This window comes from Ustilaginoidea virens, chromosome 2, assembly GCF_000687475.1.
Source record: "Ustilaginoidea virens chromosome 2, complete sequence".
NCBI lineage: Eukaryota > Fungi > Ascomycota > Sordariomycetes > Hypocreales > Clavicipitaceae > Ustilaginoidea > Ustilaginoidea virens.
In genome coordinates, this window is record NC_057317.1 from 3,387,147 (window position 1) to 3,409,926 (window position 22,780).

At 50.9% G+C, this 22,780-nt stretch overlaps 4 protein-coding genes across 4 annotated transcripts; 1 reads left to right on the forward strand and 3 right to left on the reverse strand.

Moving 5' to 3' along the window:
- Positions 1–759: 759 nt before the first annotated feature.
- Positions 760–1,595, forward strand: UV8b_02695 (uncharacterized protein; the record flags this gene model as incomplete). Its single annotated transcript, XM_043140193.1, has 2 exons — positions 760–1,393; positions 1,534–1,595. The coding sequence occupies 2 exons, from the start codon at positions 760–762 to the stop codon at positions 1,593–1,595; spliced, it is 696 nt and encodes a 231-aa protein (XP_042996127.1).
- Positions 1,596–1,949: 354 nt separating this feature from the next.
- Positions 1,950–2,480, reverse strand: UV8b_02696 (uncharacterized protein; the record flags this gene model as incomplete). The annotated part of the gene is made up of 2 exons (XM_043140194.1): positions 1,950–1,970; positions 2,121–2,480. 2 exons carry the CDS (start codon positions 2,478–2,480, stop codon positions 1,950–1,952), a joined length of 381 nt encoding a protein of 126 aa, XP_042996128.1.
- Positions 2,481–12,221: 9,741 nt separating this feature from the next.
- UV8b_02697 (uncharacterized protein) lies at positions 12,222–17,099 on the reverse strand (the record flags this gene model as incomplete). Its single annotated transcript, XM_043140195.1, has 3 exons — positions 12,222–15,941; positions 16,022–16,669; positions 16,782–17,099. 3 exons carry the CDS (start codon positions 17,097–17,099, stop codon positions 12,222–12,224), a joined length of 4,686 nt encoding a protein of 1,561 aa, XP_042996129.1.
- Positions 17,100–20,910: 3,811 nt separating this feature from the next.
- Positions 20,911–21,972, reverse strand: UV8b_02698 (uncharacterized protein; the record flags this gene model as incomplete). Its single annotated transcript, XM_043140196.1, has 1 exon — positions 20,911–21,972. One exon carries the CDS (start codon positions 21,970–21,972, stop codon positions 20,911–20,913), a length of 1,062 nt encoding a protein of 353 aa, XP_042996130.1.
- Positions 21,973–22,780: the final 808 nt, after the last annotated feature.

Consider the following 22,780-nt stretch of genomic DNA (forward strand, 5'->3'; position numbering starts at 1 on the left):
CGCAGAAGCGCAGAAACACAACAGATGAGGGAGGGAGGCGTCGTCGTCGTGATGCCGGACTCCACTGGACAAAGAAGCAAAGGTCCTGAATGAGTAATCGCCCCAAGTGGCCGCCGTGAAGGGAAAAAACAACAGACGATCCCCCCCCTCTCCTTGCCCGCACAATGCGCACGTCTCTCGGCCTTGACTGCTTGCCGCCCCAACGCCGGCGGGAATATCTCGGCCTTGACGCGCCCTCGACACGGGAAATGTAGGGTGAGGGCGACAACGACGCACTGTGCAGAGCGCACTGTGTGGCATTCCGGCGCCGACATCATCCGACCGTCTGGAAGCTGCAACGCCATCATTTGCTCATGCATGACGAAATCCTCCCCAGCAGGGACGGGCAGAGCAACAGACACGTAGTGTTCCTCGTCGGCCAAGTTTCGCCCGCCGGTCCAGCGCGGCGACGGACGATTTCTTTAGTCTCCTCCCCTCGACAGAAGTCCCCGCCGGACAAGCCATCGTACGATAATTGCCCAGAACCGCGCAGCCACTCTCAACACCAGGCCATCGTCAAAAGCCCTGCTTCATCGGCCGCTCGAAGCAGCCAGCTTGCGTCCCCTTGTGCCATCAGAGAACCCGACCGTCCCCCCCCCGCCCCCCTTTTCCCCCTCACGCGAGCCGGAACGAACGGCCAACAAAAAAAAAAAAAAAAAAAAAAACCAAAACAAAGCAAACCAGAGCACCGACGAGAAGAGCCCCCGTCTCCCCGCTCCGATGAAGGTCATCAGCAAGGAGGAGGAAGCCGCCCACTACGGGGTCGTCCTGCGCGGCGGCCTCGTCGGCGGCTCAGCCGGCCTGGCCCTCGGTCTGGGCGGCGTGATGCTCGCGTCGCGTCGGTACCCGGCCTTCCGGTCGCTGACCCTGCCCTTCCGCACCTTCCTCGTCACCTCGACGGCCACGTTTGGCGCCATCGTCAACGCGGAGCGGCGCTCGACCGCCTTCCAGCGCGCCAACGACCCCGGCCACGGGTACCAGGACGAGGCGCAGCGCGCCGCCCGGCTGGCGCGCGAGAACGACCCGGCCTACCGGCGCCTGGCGCGCTGGGGGCGCGACAACCGCTACGGCATCGTCTTCGCCTCGTGGCTGGCCAGCATGGCCGTCGCGCTGGCCGTCGTCGGCCGCGCCCCCATCAGCACCGCCCAGAAGCTGGTCCAGGCCCGCGTCTACGCCCAGGGCCTGACGCTCGCCGTCCTCGTGGCCAGCGCCGCCTTTGAGGCCAGCGACGCCAACCGCGGCAGCGGCCGGTGGGAGACGGTCATGGTGCTCGACCCCAGCGACCCGGAGCACAAGCACCTGATTGAGAAGCGCGTGCACAAGGAGCAGTACGAGGGGCAGGATCTGTGGCGGGGTGCGTTCTTTTCTTCTTCTTCTTCGTCTTCTTCTTCTTCTTCTTCGCTCCCTCTCTCTCTTCTTTCTTGGTTTCGCCTCGTCGGCGGCGGCTTCCCTCTTGTTCCGCTCGGATGCTAATTCGTTGGAATGCTTTGCCAGACATGGTGGAAGCCGAAGAGCGCCGGCTTGCCGCCAAGAAGCAGCCCGGCAGCAAGGCTTGAGACGTACGTACTTTGGCCCTGCTTGCTGCCGTGGAGTCGCGCCGACGAGAAGCACCGTACGACGACGACGACGACGACGACAACAACAACAACAACAACAACAACAACAATAACAATCTCCTATTCAAAGACGGGAACAAGATGCCGCCTCCCCAAGTCCCCCTCGCGTAGAGAATCGCACAAAGAGGTCGGTCTGGAAGTCACTCGGTGTAGAAAATGGCATAGATATACAACCCTACTCAAGAACTATAATAGTACACAGCGTTTCCTTGCCTGTTGCCTTCGGTAAAGCAACCTTGTGTCCCCCAACGCAACCTTGCAAATCTACCGCGCATAACGCAACACAGACGAGCCCTACTGCTTGACACCACCACCCTGTTTTCGCACGGGAGCACTGGGCTTTGAGCACCGGGCTTTGTGATTTTCCCTCCCCAGTTCCCAGTGCATCCGAGCCCCTTATACTGCCCTGCAGGAATATGTCCCGGAGGTTTTGGACGTGTCTATCCCAGATTCACCCTGACTCACCGTAACCATGTACGAATTGCTGCGGCCCCCTCTCTGAAAGTTCAGAACGACCGACTTCTTCTCGATCCCTTGGTACGAGCAGACAGCCCGGCCGTCCTGTATCACCTCGGATTGGAGGAATACCCCGACGACGTCCTCGCAGCATACCGAGGGGGTGACCTGTCCGCGGCCGTGGGGAAGAGTCACGGGAGAGAAGCTCTTCTGCCGGCAGATGTCGGCCTGCCACAGGATTACCGGCGCGCCATCTCCCGCCGGACCTGTCGAGGTGCAGATGTTGTGTGTGCCTGGCGCGTACTTTTGCGCCGCGGCCGGGGACAGAGCGGCGGCGGCGGCCAGGACGACGGGCAGCTTTGCGTACATGGCTTGCTTGATGCCGTGTGTAGGGGTTGTGCAAGTACGATCTGGCAGGGTTTTATGAAACCACGCACAAAGGTCTGGTAGGTCTTGTAAAAACAGCAAGAGGTCTGGTGGGTGATGCAGAATGCGTCTTATGAGGGATGCGGGACAACGATAAAGATGGCCTCAACTTGGATCTGCAGAAAAGCCCGATGGCGCTGCTGCTATATATATATGTGTGTGTGTGTGAGTGTGTGTAGTCCTGCTATGGTCGGTGAGGTTGAGCCGTTTGCGTCGTGTGGCTCGTACCATCCACTCCGCATACGTATGCCAGGAGGAGGCTGGAGGATCCCGTCGACAAGAAAAAGCCACAGCAAGTTACGAGTTGCTCTTGCGAAACTTGGGCACCTACCCAAGTAAGACGGAGGCGGCGGCCGGGGACGACGGGCAGGGCTGCGTGCATGGCTTGATGCCGTGGGTTTTCTAAACGAGGCCTGGGCCATCAATAGTATCTAGATGAGTCTGGCTCTTGTTCTAGACGAACCTGCCCGTAGCAAGTACGCCCTAATCAGGCATAATAAAACAGTAAGTCACAGCAAAGCTCTGTATACCTACCTATGTATATGTCTCGTGTTGTATTTTCTGCATGTAAAGCGAGCGAGCGACCTTGTGAATCTGAATCTATCCCGCATCAACGCCGGCCCCCCTACCCTATCCTACCCAACCCTACCCTACCCTACCCTATCCTACCCTACTCTTGATGATGATGATGATACATACATCTAGTATATAAACATATGTATTATTGCAATTCTCAAGGTCACTATAAAAGCAGAGCCTTACTAGCTAGCTAGATGGCACAAGACTGTCTGCGACCTGTGAACTAATCTTAGTATAAATACTAGATTTTTCACCAAGTCCTAAGACTATACAAGTGCTATAAAGCAGGGCAAGTGTAAAGGCAAGGCAAATATAAGATAACCAGAAACGCAGGGAAGGTGGGAGTTAAGAGGCATATAGTGCATTAACAGACTCGATTGTGCTGCCCTTCAACTATCTAGAAAGAAGGGGGAAAGCTATCCTATATATACATGAAGGAGGGGTGGGCCCAGGCATTCAGGGTAGCCAGTAAGATAGCTCCCCGTAATGCTCACTATGCCACGTATATGATACGTCAGCAGCCCCACTATATCCGGCCTTTCTAACCACCCTAACCACCGCACTAGTAATTAGCCACCACGCTAGTGACTACCCACCACACTAGTAGACTAGCCACCACACTAGTAGGCCGCCACCACACTAGTAGGCCCACCACGCTAATTTAGCAATGCCACACCTTTTTAACAAGGCCTACCTTACTTGATATACAGTAAATAATTCACTGAAAATCCTTAAGGTAAAAGGCAAAGGCCTAAGGTAAGAAAGACTACCGTAAGTCTAAGAGGCGGTATAAGGGCCAAAAAGTCAGTAAGCCAGTAGGGTATTAGGCCAGCAGCCTAGTAGGCTACTATAGGATTTTAACACCCCCTCTGATTAGCTACTATAATAGCAAGCTAATCGTCGTATAAAGGATAGTGAAAGAAAATGCAATAAAAGTGCTAAGGAAAAACATAGGAAAAACCTTAGTAAGTTAATATAAGTTAGTATAAGTTAGCAGGCCCTAAGACCTAGTAACTCGCGGAACCTAGTAAATTTAGGGCCCGGCAGTGGCTTCGTAAGACCATCAGCAGGCATACTATTAGTAGGTAAGTAGGTAATTTTAACTAAGCCCAGCTGGGCTTGCTCCCTAATATACCGGAATTTTAATAGCGTATGCTTAGTGCGAGCGTGCTGATTAGGGTCATTAGAATTCGAAATGGAGCCCTGATTATCGCAGTATAACGGTATAGGGCGTAGAATATCGATTTCCAGCTCCTTAAAAAGGTTAGAAAGCCACTGGACCTCTCGGATAGTCTCAAGTAATACATCAGATTCAGCTTCTAAAGTAGATAGCACTACTAAAGAGGCTCGCTTAGAACGCCAGCTAATAGGACCACTATTAATAATAGTAAGGAAGCCTCCAGTAGATTTAGAGGTTTCTTTACAGCCAGCAAAATCGCTATCAGAATAAGCGGTTATAATAGGCTGTTGATTGCTTTTAGTAAAGCAAATAGCTAGGTTCTCAGTGCCTTTAAGGTAGCTAAAGCTGCCTTTCGCAGCATTTAAATGCACATTAGTTGCCTTAGACATGAACCGAGAGAGGTATTGGGTAGGAAATGCTAGGTCGGGCCTAGTCATCATCATAAGCCACATTATAGTGCCAGTAAGGCTCTGATAAAGGCTCTGATTAGTAGGGCTGAGGTCTTTTCCACTAGATTCATTTAGAATCCCTAGTTGAAGTGGAATTAGCTGAGGTTTAGTATCCTGTAAGCCGAATTTAGCTAAGACCTCTGCTATAAATTGGGCTTGGTGTAGCCACAATAGACCTTCCTTCCTATTTCGTATAATCTGTACGCCTAGGAAGAAGGAAGCCGGACCGCGGTCTTCTATAGCATAGACCTTATGGAATTTCCTTTTTAGCTGGTTAATATAAGTTATATTTGGACCAACTAATAGGCAGTCGTCAACATAAGTGACGATAAAGGTGCTGGTTTGCTTATTATAAAAGACGGCAGCATCAGATGCTAAAGGTAAGAAGCCTTCACTAGAAATCAGGTCTTTTAGCCGGTGTTGCCATTCGCGGGGTGCTTATTTTAGCCCGTATAGGGCCTTCTTTAGTAAAATAGCTTGCTTAATAGAAGGATTAAAGCCGGCTTCTTTAAGTAAAGTTAGTAGCCGTTGCCATTGAATATCAGACCAAAGCTTGCTATCGCTATTAGTTAGTAGTAGGCTCTCTGTAAATTCAAGAAATCCGTCAGGAATATCCATATAAATGGTCTCAGAAAGTTCGCTATTTAGGAAGGCGCCTATAAAGTCGATCTGCTCTATTTCCCAGTTATTACTAGCAGCCAAAGCCAGTATAACCCTCCAGGTAGGTGGGATAGAGGTAGAAGCATAGGTATGCTGAAAGTCCTTTCCTTCGACTTACATAAAACCCTTAACAACCAATCTAGCCTTATATTTTATAGGCTGATTATTGGCATCCTTTTTAACCCGAAAAACAGGCCTATTGCGTATAATTTTCCTATCAATAGGAACGCTAGACTTAGGAATAAATTGGAAGACTTTAGTATCCAATAGCTGCTCAAATTCCTTAAATAATGCCTTTATCCAAAGGTCTTTTTCAGGGCTTCATAGCACATCCTTCCAGCTATTAGGCGTACCATCAGGGGCCTTTTTAGCTAGCTTACGCTTAGCTGCATAGCAGGAATCCCATATCAGGTGGTATAAATCCTGATTAGGGAATAAGTCGGTAGGGCTAATAGGGTCGGTAGGGCCAGCAGGGCCAGCAAGGTCGGCAGGAGTAAGGCTAGTAAGGATATCTATAAGGTCATCCTTTGCAGTAGCCGGGGACTGTAATATAGGACGGTTATCCAAGGTAGCATTAGTATTAATAACGCTAGTATTAGTAGGGTCCGGCATACTTTCTAGGTCATCCGGTATAACATTAGTATTAGTAATATTAGTAAGGTTAGTAGGGTCCGGCATGCTTTCAAGGTCATCCAGTAAAATAGCAGGTTCTCTGCTAGATACCCCCTCTGAACCTGTATTTTGCCCTCTATGAAAGTCTCCTTCTAGGCCAGTAGAAATAGGGCCTATACCTTCATTTTGATGAATAAAGGTGATAAAAGTTGTTTTAGTAACAACCTTCTTCTTTAGAAGGTAGACTAAGTAAGTATTATTACCTAGAGTGGCAAGGAGCCTACCAAGCTCGGTACGGGGCGCTAATTTGCGGCTTTTTACACGCTTTTCGTGTGGTATAAGCACTTCAATAGCTGCTCCAATGGCCCTAAGGTTAATAAGATCAAGGTAGTGCTCCGGCGTAATATAGTCATAATCCTTTAATAGCTCCTAATAGGGGCTAGAAGGTCTATTAGTAACAGCTGTTATATTTACTAGCATAACAACGCCAGTAATTACAGCGGACCAGAGGTTAGATGGTAGCCTTGACCAGGCCATAGTAGCACGTAGCCTATCAGCTATAACCCTAATGGAGCGCTCAGCTAGGCCGTTTTGTTCGTGAATATAAGGGCAAGAGGTATTAAAAGCTATACCCTGTTCAACAAGCCAATCACTAAGCATTTTATTAATTTCATTTCCACCATCATAGTGGAATTCAACAGGCGTTTTACCATATCTGACCTGTAGGCTCTGTATAAAGCTCTGTAATGCTTTAAAAACAATAGTGCCTTCCCTATTAGGCAGCAAGTAAAGCCAGCGGAATCGGGATTTTCTGTCTACTAATATAAGGGCAACAGGTCGTTTGTTATATGGCATAGGTGATATAGCAAAAGTATCACCTTCTATAATATCCAGGCATTTAGCTGGATTAGGTATCGCATCCTTAGAAGGTCTTCTAACCTTCTTAGCCTGGATACAGGCTAGGCAGCGAAAATCAGCATCTTTAACCTTATTAAGGTTAGGAAGACCAGGGGTATTAGCACAGGTCTTTTTAAGTAGCTGAATACCTATATGCCCTAGCCGTACATGCCAAATGCCGGCTAATTGTAATAGCTTCTGATATTCTGTATCAGCAGCTATAGGGGCAGAAGTAGGGCTAGTAGCCACTACGGGATTTTCGCTAGTCGTAATAGCGGGATTTTCGCTAGTCGTAATAGCGGGCTCTTCGCTAGTCGTAATAGCGGGAGAGTTAGTAGTAGGGCTAGTAGCCTCTACTGGTTCCTTACTAGTTGCAGTAGTAGGAACAGGGGTAATAGTGGTATCCTCAGGATCACTATAATCAGCAGGGTTAGTAGGGCTGGGGACCTCTACTGTTATACTATTAGTAACAGTATAATGGCTGCAAGGTTGATGCAGTAGTGGTGTGTCTATTCCTTTCTATGGAAGGAAAAAGCCGTATTTTTCAAAGTTAAAAATGCCGATGCATTTACGGCTTGCTGACCAAAGCTGATTTTTAATTAATACCCCTTTAGCGGCATAGTGCTTTACACCGCTAATAATATTAATATCCAAGGTAGGAATATATAGGGCATTCTTGAGCTCTATAATACCCCATTTGGTGGGATTAACGCCCTGTAGCACAGTAAATCGTGCCGTGCCCCAACCAGTAGGGTAAATAGGGCCACCACCAGTAGTAATTACCGGCTTATCATCCTTCTCAAAATGGTGAAAAGTAGTGAAATGCTTCTTATCATTAACAATATGACAAGTGGAGCCTGTATCATAAAGGAGGGCATCCTTAGGGGTCCTGCCGCCTGATTTAGCACTATAGCTTATATCAGTGGATGTAGTGGAAGAAGAATAAGATATATTAGTATCCTGGGTATTATAGTTGCCTATAATAAAGGCCTCAACGTCTTGCTGATTGCTGCTAGAGTCCTGTTTCTTCTTCTGTTGCTGCTTCTTTTTCCTATTATTAGTAGAATTATTCTTGCTATTATTAGTAGAAGCGGTATTAGTAGACCCTTTATTCTTAGAGTCTTTGGAAGCCTTAAGCTGCTTAGGGTTATTATTAGCAGCTACTTTATTAGACCCTTTAGAACGCTGTTCTTCTAGTAGGTCAACCATAAAATACTAGAGGTTAAATTTGCTGCTGTTAATAACACCCTGGGCGCTATAAGCCCTAATCATAGAGCGTTGGCGTTCCGTCCAGCGGGTAAATACCCCCTCTACAGCCCAAAGATACTGGTTAACTTGGTCGAAAGAGTCGATCTTGGAACCTAGGATTCTAAGGCGAGAAATATAGCTGTTAAATTCGCTATTAAAAGCCTCCAAGGTGCCCTTATAACCGGTAAATGTAAGGGTGTGAAAGGTAGGGTATAAGTGTGCCCGCTATACTTCTGGTGAGTGGCAATACTAGGCCACCAGTAAAAGGTAGGCTTCCTCTGGGTCATTACACCAGTCTATAGCCTCTACAGCTTCTTCACCACAGCTATTCTTTAGCATTAGTAGTAGAAGTGCCTGCTCAGACTCATCAAAGTGCCTTGCTATAGAAGGGTCGTTGACAAAATTAGCTATTTTAAAGGCCCTAAGTTGTATAGTAAGGGCCTGCTTCCACTGGTCGAAATTATAGGGGCTTTTTAGCTTCTGTGACTCCTTAAAGCGGTTAGCAGTCTTAGCTAATTCTTTAATAGCCTCATCACTAATTTGGTTGGTGATAGTTGTTGTTGGTGCTGTTGTGGTGTAAATAGGCTCTTTACCCTTATATTTTATAGGGGTGGAAGGTTGGTCGATTTCCATAACGTCAGCTTCACTATTATCATCCTTTGTGGTAGTCTTAGTGGAAGGTCCAGCTTCAGTAGCTTTAGTAGACTTCTTGTTAATAGCCTGGGTAGCCTGGGTAGCCTGGGAATCGTTATTTTGCCTACTAACTAGGCCCTGTATAAGGTCAGTTAGTATATTCATCTGGGATTTTATATCGTCCATATCTAGCTGTAGCTGTGCATTAGTATCAACTTCAGTATCGGATTCAGGGACCTTATAGGATCCTGACTCTGCCATAGTGGGCAAAAAGGGTTTAAAAATCCGTTGAAAAATGGTGCCAATAGTTGTAAAAACAGAGAAATAACTAGCTAAATAGCTAGCAAAATAGTTGAATAACTAGTCGGATTGCCAGTATATATAGTGGCTAGTAGCCTACTATAAAAATAGCCGCAGATTATAGCGGCCGGTCTCAGTATAAAAGCACAGATGCCGTAGGCGTTGTGCAAGTCCGTATTATAGCGTTAGTGTTCAAGGTGCTTATATTGTGCCGTAATATAAAGGTGCCGTAAGTGCTGTAGAAGCCGTAGGTGCCGTAATATAAAAAGGTGCCGTAAGTACCGTACCAAAGGTGCTATAAGTGGGAGAGTATAACAGGTGCCGTATAGTGCAGTACAAGTCGTGCACTAGGGGAAAAGGTGTTATACAGTAGTATAGTGTGATAGATATCACACTATAAAGTCCGTAGGTGCCGTAGGTTACTCCAAAAATAACGTAAGGTTACGCTAAAAGTGCCGTAAGGTTACGCCGTAAGTTGCCGTTAGGTACGCCGTTGATTGCCGCAGGGTAATACCGTAGGTAATAGAGGGTAAGCCAAAGGTAATAATAGGTAAGCCAAAGTTAATAAAGGTAAGCCGAAGATACCAAAGGATAGCTATATTAGTAGTACTAATAAGCAAAAGAGACCAAGGGGTGAACACAAAAAGGTAGGGTAAAAACAAAGAAGTAAAAACCCGGGCTCATAACCTATTGCAATTCTCAAGGTCACTATAAAAGCAGAGCCTTACTAGCTAGCTAGATGGCACAAGACTATCTGCGACCTGTGAACTAATCTTAGTATAAATACTAGATTTTTCACCAAGTCCTAAGACTATACAAGTGCTATAAAGCAGGGCAAGTGTAAAGGCAAGGCAAATATAAGATAACCAGAAACGCAGGGAAGGTAGGAGTTAAGAGGCATATAGTGCATTAACAGACTCGATTGTGCTGCCCTTCAACTATCTAAAAAGAAGGGGGAAAGCTATCCTATATATACATGAAGGAGGGGTGGGCCCAGGCATTCAGGGTAGCCAGTAAGATAGCTCCCCGTAATGCTCACTATGCCACGTATATGATACGTCAGCAGCCCCACTATATCCGGCCTTTCTAACCACCCTAACCACCGCACTAGTAATTAGCCACCACGCTAGTGACTACCCACCACACTAGTAGACTAGCCACCACACTAGTAGGCCGCCACCACACTAGTAGGCCCACCACGCTAATTTAGCAATGCCACACCTTTTTAACAAGGCCTACCTTACTTGATATACAGTAAATAATTCACTGAAAATCCTTAAGGTAAAAGGCAAAGGCCTAAGGTAAGAAAGACTACCGTAAGTCTAAGAGGCGGTATAAGGGCCAAAAAGTCAGTAAGCCAGTAGGGTATTAGGCCAGCAGCCTAGTAGGCTACTATAGGATTTTAACATGTATAACACAACTGCTGCTAGTATCTGTACACATATGCCAGGAGGAGGGGGTTCCACCCAACATGAAACCAGGAACCGATGCATGGTATGTAGCAAGAGTTTACTGTGTATCATGCGTCAGTCGGGCGTGCCGCCGCGTTAGACGTGGCTACACCATCACACAGAGGTAACTAGCTTGCTACATGGCCGCTTCTAGGTCCCCGGAAAAAAATAGACGCCGCGCCGATGCGCCATCGGGTCCTGGCTCTGTGCTGCTCTTGTCACGGTGCACGATGCAGAAGCGTGGTTGGTGGGGTTGCCGAAGGAAGGCTTGCTTAAGCTAAGCCACCAGGTACGGTACGGCACATACATGCCTACGTGTCTATGGCTTTAGCCAGCGGGGGCGCCGGTATTCCTTCCAAGGTCGTCGCAGTACCTACCTAAATAGTATAGAGTATCGATGAAAACCCAATAAAAGAAAGCCGCACATTGTATGGCGTCACTTTCTTTTCACCTTTACCTTTTTTTTTTTTTGGTGTACTTTTCGTAGCGGACCAGGGTTTAAGCCAGTAGAAGTACTAGCAATTTCCGGATTTCCAAATACCCAAGGTACCTACCTAGGTAGGTACCTAGGTAGCTACGGAGTACATCGCACGCCAAGGCCGTTCCCGTCAATTAGGCCGTTTGATCGAGACCGCAGTTTTTCAAAGGCAGACGAAACAAGGAAAAAAAAAAAAGAAAAAAAAAAGCGCCCTCATCTACTCCGTACAGCTAGCTGTCCATCAATCGCTTGACAATATCGCCGGAATTCCTGCCATGATTTTTTTCACCAAGGTCAGTAGTAGTAGTAGGTTTGGTTTGGTTTGGTTTGGCTGGCGGCTGGGCCGGTTGCCAACGAGGCACCCACAGGTACCTAGGTACAGGTACCTAACCTACCTCCTTACCTACCTGGTAGAGAGGTAGGTAGGTGCCCAGGACAAGTTTAGTGGCGGTCACGTGCGCGTGGCGCCTGCCCCCCTCGGTACGGAGCTCTCGGCCCCTGACTCCGGAAATCGGACCTGGTAATGCAACGAGCCACCGTATGCTACTCCGCTTGCACCCGAGCAAGGCTCTCATGAATGAAATCTAACCAGGCATTACATCCCGCCAAACCAGCCTCACTTCCCTCTTCTCTGCTTCCTTTCTTTTTTTTCTTTTTTCTTCTACCCTTATGCCCATCCTGCTTGTCCCCTCCCGTCGTCCGGACAGCAGCAACATCTATCTCGCCACCACAAGGACAAGGGGCTTTGATTCATCTCCAAAACGCGGTGACGGCCTGACTGACGGACGTACTGCCCTGCCCTGCGCCATTCACGAAGCTAGAAGAATCTGAACCCACAAAGGTACACAAAATGGTTGCCAAAATGGTTGCGGTACCAGCTCTCGTCCATTCTAAATCGCCTTTTTGAAATATGCTCTACCCCCAAGTGCAAGCTCCAAACACAAAAATAAAACAGGACCACGCTGGAAAAAAACCAAGGCTAAGCTCAGGGGCAGGTGCCTGAGATGGGTACGCACCAAACGAAATCGTAGGCTGCTTTTTTTTTCCCTTTTTCCCTTTTCCCCCTTTTCCCTTTCTCTGTCCCCCTCTTCAACCGAGCTGGCCAATAAATAAGACGGAGGGTTTCAAAACAAAACAAAACCAAACCAAACCAAACCAAGCAAGAACCAGTCTGCAAGCAACCCCTCTGTTAGCCCCTCAGTTCAGGCCCAATATTACCTCCTTGAGCTTGGCCTTTTCGCCGCTCTGTTCGCACATGCTTCTAAACATGCCGTCTTCCTTCTCCCAAAGCTCGCGCGGGCTGCCAAACTCGGCAACGGCACCGTCGCTCAAGACGAGGATTCGGTCAAAGTCGGCAATGGTGCTCAGTCTGTGCGCGATGACGATGAGCGTGCTGTCGGTGAACTCTTCGCGGATGCTACGCTGAATCAGCGCGTCTGTCGCCATGTCCACTGCCGACGTGGCCTCGTCAAGGACCATCACCTTGGGTCGCGAGACAATGGCTCGGGCAATGCAGAGGAGCTGCCGTTGACCCTGCGAGAGGTTGCCGCCCGACTCGGAGATTCCGCTGCTCAGGTCGCGGAAGATGTTGGTGTTCTTGGTGGCAATGGTGGATGGCGCGGCCGACGATGGCTCGTTGGTGGGAGTGACTGGCTGCGAGTCGACCAGATGCACTCTTGACAGGCAGTCCTTGAGCTCTTCGTCGCCATGCTCCTCAAAGGGATCCAAGTTGCTTCTGATGGTTCCCGAGAAAAGCACGGGATCTTGGGGGATAATGGCTAGGCGCGACCGCAAGTCGTGGAGACGGATTTTGGAGGTTTCGATGCCGTCGACGAATATCTGACCGGACCTGGCTTCGAGGAATCGAAACAGAGCCAAGGTCAAGGACGATTTTCCGGCACCGGTGCGCCCAATGACTCCTATTCGCTCGTTATCCCGGACGGTAAACGAGACGCCCTTCAAGACCGGGGGTAGATCATCGGCGTACCCCACCACAAGATCCCTCACTTCCATGTTGCCCGTCGACGGCCAGGCAGCCGGAGGAATCTCGCCGCCCAAATCTTCCGTCTCAAGCTCGGTGTACTCAATCACGCGCTCCGCCGCGTTCATGTCGAGCTCCAAAGACGCATAGCCGCGAATGGCCATGAGCATGTTGCCGGAAAAGTCGAGGGCGAACGACAGCGTGAAGCCCGCCATGGCCGCGTCGACAAACGAGGAGCCGACGACAATGGCGCCAACCATGGTGGTGAAGACGGTGCCGATCAAGGCCATGCGGAAGCCCAGCCATCGGTTGAGGGTCCAGTTGTGCACCGATACCGTGTCCCAGTTGTCGAGGTGCATGTGCATCCGGTTGACGTAGACGTGCGTCTTCTGGAACGCTCGGAGGGTTGAGACGCCGGATAAAGATGAGTTGAAGAGCTCGAATACCGGTGACTTGGCGTTGCTCTCAATGCGCTTCACAGGACGCGCACCAGTCAAGTATCTGTAGGCCACGAAACCACCAATGAAGATCAGGACAAGCGCCAGGGGGATCATGAGGCTCGAGACTAGAAGCGCCGCGACACAAACCCCCAAAAGGCCCAAGAGTCGCCAGAACATGAAGCCGAGGTCCATGGTGATTCTGTTGTCGATGACGTCGAAATCGGCAGTCATCCGGTTGAGCACACGACCCACGGGCACCGTGTCCAGCCAGCGCAAACGGGTGCGCAAAATGGTGAACAGGATTCTGCGGAACAGGGTCCTGGCAGCCTTGACACTCATGATGAAGGACCAAATGAATCTCAGCGTGCCGACGATGCCGCTGGCCGCAGCAATGGCCACGTAAACCCAGAGATAGTAGGACAGGCCGTGCTCGGCTTGGGTGGCAGTCAAGGTTTGGGACTGGGCAACCGAGTGCAGAGTGCTGTGCTCGTACGAAAGGCCAAAGACCATGCCGTGCTCCCGCGACGCGGTCGAGGACGTATGCTGCGACGCGCCAGTCCAGATACGAACCCACCAGTTACGACCGAGATTGCCTGCTTCGAAAGCGACGAACAGAATCGCACAGACGCCCCAGAAGAACCAACCGCCGCTGCTGCTGAGAAAGGTGCCGTACACGCGAGCCTTGACGTTGCCCTTCTCGCGGGCTTCATCCTCGACAAATTTCCTTGCCGTCTTGGAGGGGACTTTTTGCAACGTATTGGCGTGCTGATCCAGGTCGTCGGTTGCTCCCGTCTCCTCGATCGACGCATCCTCGGAATTTACGGCTGTGGGCCCGTCGGTGGCGTCATCGTACTGGAAATCCGGCTGCGCCCGCTCGTGGCTCTTGATCAACTCGAGCGTACCGTCTTCAGCCAGGTCAGAAGTCAGGCCGGAATGCAGAACGGTTCCTTCGCCGAGTTCAACCAGGTACTTGGTGATGGGTTCCACCAGGGTGACGTGATGAGTGACGAGGATTCGAGTCCGGCCCTTGCAGATGGGCCCCGAGATGCAGTTCTCAAAAATCAGCCGTCCAACATGGGCATCGACGGCGCTAAAGATGTCGTCCATGACGAGGATTTCAGCCCGGGAGTATATGGCGCGGGCCAGAGTCAGTCTCCACTTCTGACCGCCGCTGAGATTGATCCCATTGGCACCAAGCTCAGTCTGGTCGCCGTCGGTCAACATCTCAATGTCTTTCCTGAGAGCACACACCTCGAGCACCGTGTTGTAACGGCTCTCGACAAGCGGCAAGCCAAAGAGAATGTTGTCTCGAAGAGAGGCGCTTTCCAACCACGGGCTTTGTCCGACATAGGCCACAGCTCCGGGTAGAATCCAGTTGCCCGGATGCGCTTTGCTGTCGTTGCGAACCATCGGCGAGGCCGTTCGCGGCATGAAGATCTTACCTTCAATCAAGTCGGCCTCCCCGAGGAGGGCATTGAGCAGCAAGCTCTTACCGGACCCGGTCTTTCCAGAAACGACGGACAGCTCTCCAGCCGGGAACGATAGGTTAACGTTGTTGAGAATGAATCGCTCCTCATCGGGTACTTCGTCATCAACCGGCCAAGCAATTGTAGCGTTTTCAAACGCAACGTCATAACCTTCGCTCAGTGTCTTCTTCATTTCCGGGCCGTTGAGATACTTGTCGATACGCCTGGTAGACACCAACGTGTCGATCCCACCGGTCAAAAGCTCTGGAAGGGCAGACAGGGAAACTTCCAAGCTCTTAAAGACGCCGATGCTGACAAAGGCCACCGATGGTGAGAGAGTGCCGTTGACTATGGCGTACACAGCGAGGGATGCAGCGGCGAGGAGGATGGGGCTGGCAACCCACGAAAAGAACAAGAAACTGTCCGCTTTGAACACGCTTTTCAGTGACGAGATTTCAATCTCTCGCAATTCAAGAATCTTCTTCTCCCACTGGCTCTCAAGAGCTGAAAACTTGATTTGACGCATGCCCAACAGTGCCTCGTTGACCACGGCGAGTTTGTTGTCACGGTTCTTCATCAATCGCGTCTCGGCCTTGAGGTAGTACTTTGCAGCGATAGTGTTGGCCGGAAGAACCAGAGACCAGGCGAGAATGCCGGCACCAAACGGGAGCCAGCCAATGAGGCGAACAAGATAACCCGAGTAAATAAGCAGCTTTGCAATACTGCTGATGATGAAGAGCTGCATCAGAGCAAAGTCGGCAATACGTTTCGAGTCAACGCCGACGAGGTTCACAATGGCCTGCTTTGATTTCAGTACACTGTCGTCTTCCTCGTCCTTGGTTTCGGCTTGTGCAGCCTTGTCCTTGGTGCCGTCTTTGGTTTCCCCGGAAGCCTCGTCGTCCGCTGTCTTCTCAGCATTCTTCACATTCTTTCGGCGTAGAGACTTTTCGAAAATCAACGCAGATAGCTGGCCTCTCATTGGGGCAAATAGTTTGGTGATTGAAAACCACATGATCCAGCCATCGACCCACTAAGTGATCCAGATTAGCCCTTGTCACCGACAACGACGAAGCCAAACAAGGAAGAGGACAAAGGCATATGAGCACATACCTGCTCAAACAATGTAAAGAAACCCATGAGGATCACCAGCCCCCACAGCTCTCGAGGTGCTCCAAGTCCAGCGTCACGATCTTCAAGCGCTTGTACCAGCCGCAGCATGGTCCAGAATGGGCCAACCCCAATGACACATCGAAGCACAATGACCACCCATTGCAGGACAAGGCGACCCCCATAAGCTCTAAGCAGGGATTGCAAAAGACTGCCCTCGTAATTTGCCTTGTTCCAGGATTCAACCAGACTCTCAACTCGAATTGTATGATCAGGACGAGGAATATCCTTCGGATCCAGGTCACCTTTCCGTCTAGCTGTCTCGAGAAGATCGCTCGCCCAACTCCACGTATACCGGCTCAGCACAGTTGTAGACCATTCGTTGTCAACCTTTTCGCCCTTGTAAAAAACTTCCGGCCTTCGAGGCAAGCTGATGCTCGAAAGGAGGAACAGGATCAGGACGACAGCATCGACGACGCGCAAAATGAGTTGAGTATCGTTGACGGATGCGAAGTTACTGAAATGACTGGCTTGCAGAGTTGTGGTGACAGCTGTGATGAGGGACGAGAAGAATGCCCAGAGGCCAAGGTCGTGCGATTTGACAGGAGAGTGTTGAGCGCTGATGAAGATGGCTTGCAAAGCAAGGGCGGCCTAGATTACCAAAGGAGCGGGACTCTGAGATTAGCTTACGAATGACTTGTACGGTAGAGAGATTCCCAATACTGCCCTTCAACCATCGTGTCTCTCGAAGAGGAAAACTTACCCAAGTCGCAGTGGTAAACCAATTCGCCAAGCTGAGGCCATCACCACGGGGATGGAGTAGCGAACAGACGGCAACGGCAACAGAGAGACCGAAGCCGGCAAGAGAGGAGACTATGAGGAGAATTTTGGGCTTTCTATTTGAAAAAGCAGCCATGGTTTCTGGCGTGCTCTTGCCGTCGGCATCTTCATAGAAATTGTCGGGAGGCGTACGATGTCGAATTTGCTCGACTTGAGCAATGAGTCCTGGCAAGGTCGAGAGACCAGCAAGTCCCAGAACCGCAGCTGATAGCCGCAGAAGAACTGGCTCCGTCACGGCCATGTCGATGTCTATCTGGACGCCTCGTGCTTGAAATTCGACGACAAGCTCTACAAGGGGTCCCGATGCCGTCCGAAGGCGCTTGAGACTGCGACAATCACGCGTAGGGATGGCGTTGCCCCCGTCGTTTCACGATACAGGAGAAGAGAGTCGGGAAGAATGATGGGGGGATCACGCCCGTGACAGAACGGAAAGTGCTGACTCCGGAGTGGAGGGATCCGGCGATGCACGTACCGATGCAAACAATCGAGCTGTGTGGAACAATATGTCGGCGGAAATACGACCCCAGCGAGCAAACCTCGCGAACTCCAAGTCGTCCCGCGGTACGGAGTAACAGCTCATAAAAATAAGGTCCGAGCTGGAGTTGGACGGGCCGAGAAGAGGAGAGGGGATTCGAGGCCAACTGAAGGAATAAAAAGAAAAAGTTTTGGTGGCATCGCCGTTGTAAGTGCTGGTCTGGTAGCAGCGGCTTGCATCATCTTGCACGACGGGGTGGATGACTAGTAGGTGTAGGAGGTGTAGGAGTCACGCAGGCGAGCCTATTCTGGTTTAGCTCGCACCCAGCACTTACTAATTTTACTTTTGTCGGTCCCCTGTTAAACGCCACAGACGCCCTGAGTACGGAGCAGGGATACATGAAAGCTATCCTGCCTGTTGGTACTGAGGCCTGGCGGTTTCCCTCAAGTCTGGTTGGCCGAGAACAATGGGTAACCAACCCTACCTAGCACCTAAGATGAGATGAGAATCTGGAAGCCTTCCTCTTTTTTTTTTTTTTTTTCCTTTGGTTTTGGGGTTTCTTGTCGCACTCTTTAATTGAGGGAGGGCGTGCTATCGAAATGCCAGGCACTACGTACATCTCTAGCGAAGCCATCTTCTTCTCGCCAGGGTATTGTACCAGCCCATTTGCGGCAAAGACCCCAGTGCGTTGTCACGCCTGGAAGGCGTTCGCGGCTGAAAGCTTGAGCCAACCAGATATCTCCTGTCCTTTTTAGAGCCAGTTAGATGCTTGTGCCCGTTTAGGAAGGAGTTTGAGGTGCCCCTGCCGGCGTGGCCTCTGATAAATTTCCCCATTGCCTGCCTCTGCGGTCTGGAAAGAGACACAGGTTTCCTGGAACAAGTCGGGAATTCAATTCTCTACGGGACAGTCGATGCTCTCCCATTTAGTTGCACCAGCCTCTGGCTGCCAGCAAGTCGCCTGTTTCTCTGCATGCACCAGTCATGTTCTTTCGCCTGGGGCTTGTTCGCTACCTACCTAAGGTAGCCAGTGAAGCCGGGCTCGCGGATACAGGCCAATGGTCACATACCCAACACCATTTGCAGCCGTGCCGAATCCCGTCCGTCGTCGTCTTCGTCTTCCCGTCATCCAGGAACTTTGTCTAGCGCGGCTTATGGGAACTGAATCGGTCCGGGGTGTGACTCACGTCCGATGCAAGTCGTGACTAGTTTGCACTTTTGCACTTTAGGTTGCGAGGCGCTGCCAAACAGAGTCACAGACAGCATGCACATCCATCAGCATCTACATGTGCATCTGCACATCCATCAGCATCTGCATCTGCATCTGCATCTGCATCTGCATCTGTGCGGCATTCGGTAGAGTTGCACGGACACTTGAAGCTGCCTTTTGACCTAAGACACCAAATCTGCCACTTGCCAATTGTTCCAACTGTCTACTCCCGAGTCCCCACGACACACTTAAGGCCAATCGGCCAGACAACAACAAGAATAAGGTCCAGTGGATCCGAGACTTGTGCCAGACATACAACTCACTCAGTGGCTGGAACATGTCTGCTGACGTCTCTGGAAACTTGGATCAAGTACCAAGGAAGGTAACTTGTGCGGTGTTACCCCTAATCTCTGGCCCACAGAGGTTCACCACACGTAGTAGGTCGGGCTTCTCGGTCCCTAAGAGATGAAGGCCCAGAAACCCTGCACTGCCAACGACTCGGGTTGATGTTCTGTCGTACATGTATGTTGAGTAACCCTGAGCAGGTCGTTGATGCTGACTACCTCGATGACATCAAGCAGCTTTCAAGGCGCCTCTTCAAGGTTCGAAATTATGGGTACGAAAACATCTCGACGCAAATCGGGAAATTTGCTCCTTCCCTTCTTTTTATTCCTTTTTTTTTTCCCCTTCTCGAGGACATGTCAGTACGACGGTCCCATGTATTCAACATGCAATCGACCTTTGAACCCAAACAAAGCTACCTACCTATTTATTGTCAGACATCTTCTAAGCCGTCAACAGACTGCATGACCCCATCCATCATTGACTTGCCCAAGGGCCAACACGCCCAATTTCCCGTCGGGGACCAATTGCAGTCGGAAAAAGCTATCAACCCCCCCCCCCCCCCCATATGAAATTTAACTGATAGAAAGGAGTAATAGTGCAGCTTGTCGCCCCGGCACCCAGGGGTTCAACGATGGCTGGCCGCAAACCGATGCGGTGCGACAATCTGATATTGCTGGCGGGGCTTCAGCCAGCCACGGGAAGCAATTACTGAGTTAGAGACTCGGAGTGGTGGATGAATGACCTGGTCAACCCATTGCCCTCCCGACTGAGCGAAAAATGGAAAGAAAAGAAAGGAAAGGAAGAAAAAGAAAAGGGGACGAGAGAAAGGAAGGGGGGGCGAGTCTTCGAGGTCACGGTGAGGCCGCATGAATGAAAGTAAGCACGCGCGGAGTACGTACATACATACATCTGGTCGCACCGAGGCTTGCAGCGCGCGCCCAAACGAACTCGGTGCTGCGAATATGTCCCAAGAATGCAAGCCTAGAAACTTGGGCCATGAGGCCCTACCAGGCTGGCTGTGCTTACCAGAATCCAGATACATGTACTCCGTGCCAAGAGTACCAAGCAGCAACCAACGAGGACCAGACGCTCCAGCCAGCCTGAAACACCCACGATGCAGTTGGCATTCGCCGTGCCAGCGTAATATGTATCATGCAGCGCTGCACCAACCCGTATTCCGCGCCGGGATACCAAGATGCTGCGGTGTTGCTCGGGAGCAGCAGGTGGTGGGTTGCAATTGACTTTACCAGTGCTGGCCAACACCGTCACCGTCACCGTCACCATGACATGACTGGGAGTTGACCATTGCAGCCGTGACAGGCAGAGAAGCGGCCCGCGCAGGCCTTCGGTCCTGGCTCCTGACCCTTTGCTCCCGAGTTCCGTCGGGAGTCCTGGCGGCAAGCATCGTTGATGCTATCGTGGCACTGGGATGGTTTATGCACCCCAAATTTGCGGCAACAGCATTTAACTGTAACCGTCATCGATCTGCCTTGTACAGAGCACAGCTCCTCCCACTCTACCTGTTCCATCACGCTTGAAAACAATCTAAACTTGCAAGTTTCTGCACCCCGTCCTTGTTTGCCCACGAGCCCGGACCACTGTTCAACTCGCTGGCATCAATACTTCTAAAGACTACAGGCCTAATGACTCTTCCCAAGTCTACGTTTAGACTGGCCGATTCTTCAATCAGGGCGGCTGTTTCAAGGTCGTCGGCTTGGGGTTAGCGAATATAAGCCGTAGCCTCCTAGTTTCCTACAAATCATTCATTGCTCGACTTGCCCTACGAGTCATAGAGTATGGCTGCTCTGACAAGGAGCACTCAATTTTCCCCAAGTTTTCGCGAGACACGCTTCCGGCCCCGGGCGGGTTCTTCGGGTTCACGATTGAGCTTTCCAGAACCAAAACGCCATCTTGTAACTTGCGATTGGCGCAAACTCTGTCCAAGATTCACGCGTCCCCTTTTCCGCTGAACTTCTATTTCTCTTTTACAGTAGAAGCCTAGTGAGAAGTGACGACCCGTCCCTCTTATCCGCAGGTCGGCGGCGCAACGCAGCCGAGATTCCGCTCACGATACACCTCCTTCATCCTCGATTCTTCCTCCTGGCCTCTCCAAGTCCGCCCATGCAAATGCTTCAAGCACGCTTGCTTCCCATTACCAGGATGATAAAGCCAGGTGGCCCACTTGGACCACTGGCCATTCTTCATCTGTCCCCTTGCTTTCTGCCCTATCGTGTCCTCGATGAAGGCTCCTCGCATCATGGCCAGCCTGGTTGGGAACACACGCTCAAGATAATGCTTAGTCGAAGCAATGTGCGGCTTGTCGTGCCAAAAGAACATGGGAGTCAGGGGTATGCTAGCCGCTTTGTCCCCATTTAGAGGTACATAATCGCCGGTGAGGGCCATGGCGACTTTCCGTAGTTCCGGAAAGGGCATGACTTGATCGGATGTAGCGTACGATGTTCTCCGCCCCGAGGGCAAGCACACATACTTGACAGGTTTCGCATCATGGCTCACTTCCGAAGCGCACATGGCGCCGAGAAGAGCTGATATGGGAATGTCATAGACAAGGGCCCAGTCGTGTTGGTGAACCCAGACGTAGGGGGTGTTGACAGCCCTGAGGGCAGTGCGAACTGCCAAGCCGAATCCCAGGCGTTTCTGACCCGTTGCCTCGATAAATGTAACGCAGTCATTCTCCGTCGATGTGACAGTGATGGGAACTGGTGTGGTGCTACCGGGTGAGCCGTATTCGGCTTCGCTGCAAATCTCCGTCATTTTTAAACTAGCCGTTTCCCCCGAGGCGGTGTTGTACTTGACGAGGTATTCGCCCAGAAAAAGTTTTCGGACATTATCCTTGTAGGCGGCGTAGTGGTGTGCGCCTTCCTGAGTGACATGGCCTTTCTTGAGGCGAGGCTGGGCGGTGATGTGCTCATATGCATCTAAGACGACAATGACTCTGCAGCGTAGCAGCGGTTCGCAATGGTTGCGAAAGGACTTGAGGACTGTGGAGAGAAGCTCGGTAGACGGAGCAGAGAGAGTGGGCGATGTGATGATGATTAGCGTGAGGAGGTCTGACACATGGGCAGTCATGGTCCGCAACAAGGATGCGATGCAGAAGTTGCCATGACAAGCCCACGCACCCGCCCTGAGAGAGTGGAGATGAGGGCACAGCAAACAGCAGGAGCACAGCCGCGGGGCCCCGGCCCCTCGTTTCAAGGAAGGCATGCATGCCCTACCCCTTATGTACTGCGTCCATGTACATGCCAAATCATCGGCTTCATTGCTGGATTGTGCCACTGTGATTGCCTCGATTGATCTCAATATCAGGTGACAATTGATCAAATACCCGAGGCTTCAACGTACGCCTGAGCAGCAGCCGACAGGACAAGTCCAGCATGTACATGTACAAGCTCCAATAGCCAAAGCCGCAGCCATCACCACCATGCTATGCTCGTCGTAATATTGATAGATTGACGCTTTCCCCGAGTGACCCTCCCATATACGACTTGTCTGGTCCCTTCCCGCTACAGGTACCGTAATCATCCTGGGGATAATGTGTTTGTCCGCGTCCCACGCAAGGGAGGGAAACGTTGCCGAGGAGAGTTGCCAATTTCTCGCTTTTATACCTGATTCCTCCACTCTCATCGGCATGGCAAGTGCCAAGTGGCGAGTTTTCGGCTCAGCTCCTTGTTTCTTGGCAGCTTCTTCTTTGGGGGGCCACCTCAATCCCAAGGCGCTGCGTCCCGCGTTTCTCTAGAGGCGGTTGGACATGTCCACCAACTCCCCCCATCTCGGTCGTCTTGGGTCGTTAGAGTCCTCCCACTCAGCAATGTAGCTGCCAAAGCGAAACAGAAAACGAGCCTTTCCTTCCTTGTTTGCTTCTTTCTTTCTTTCTTTC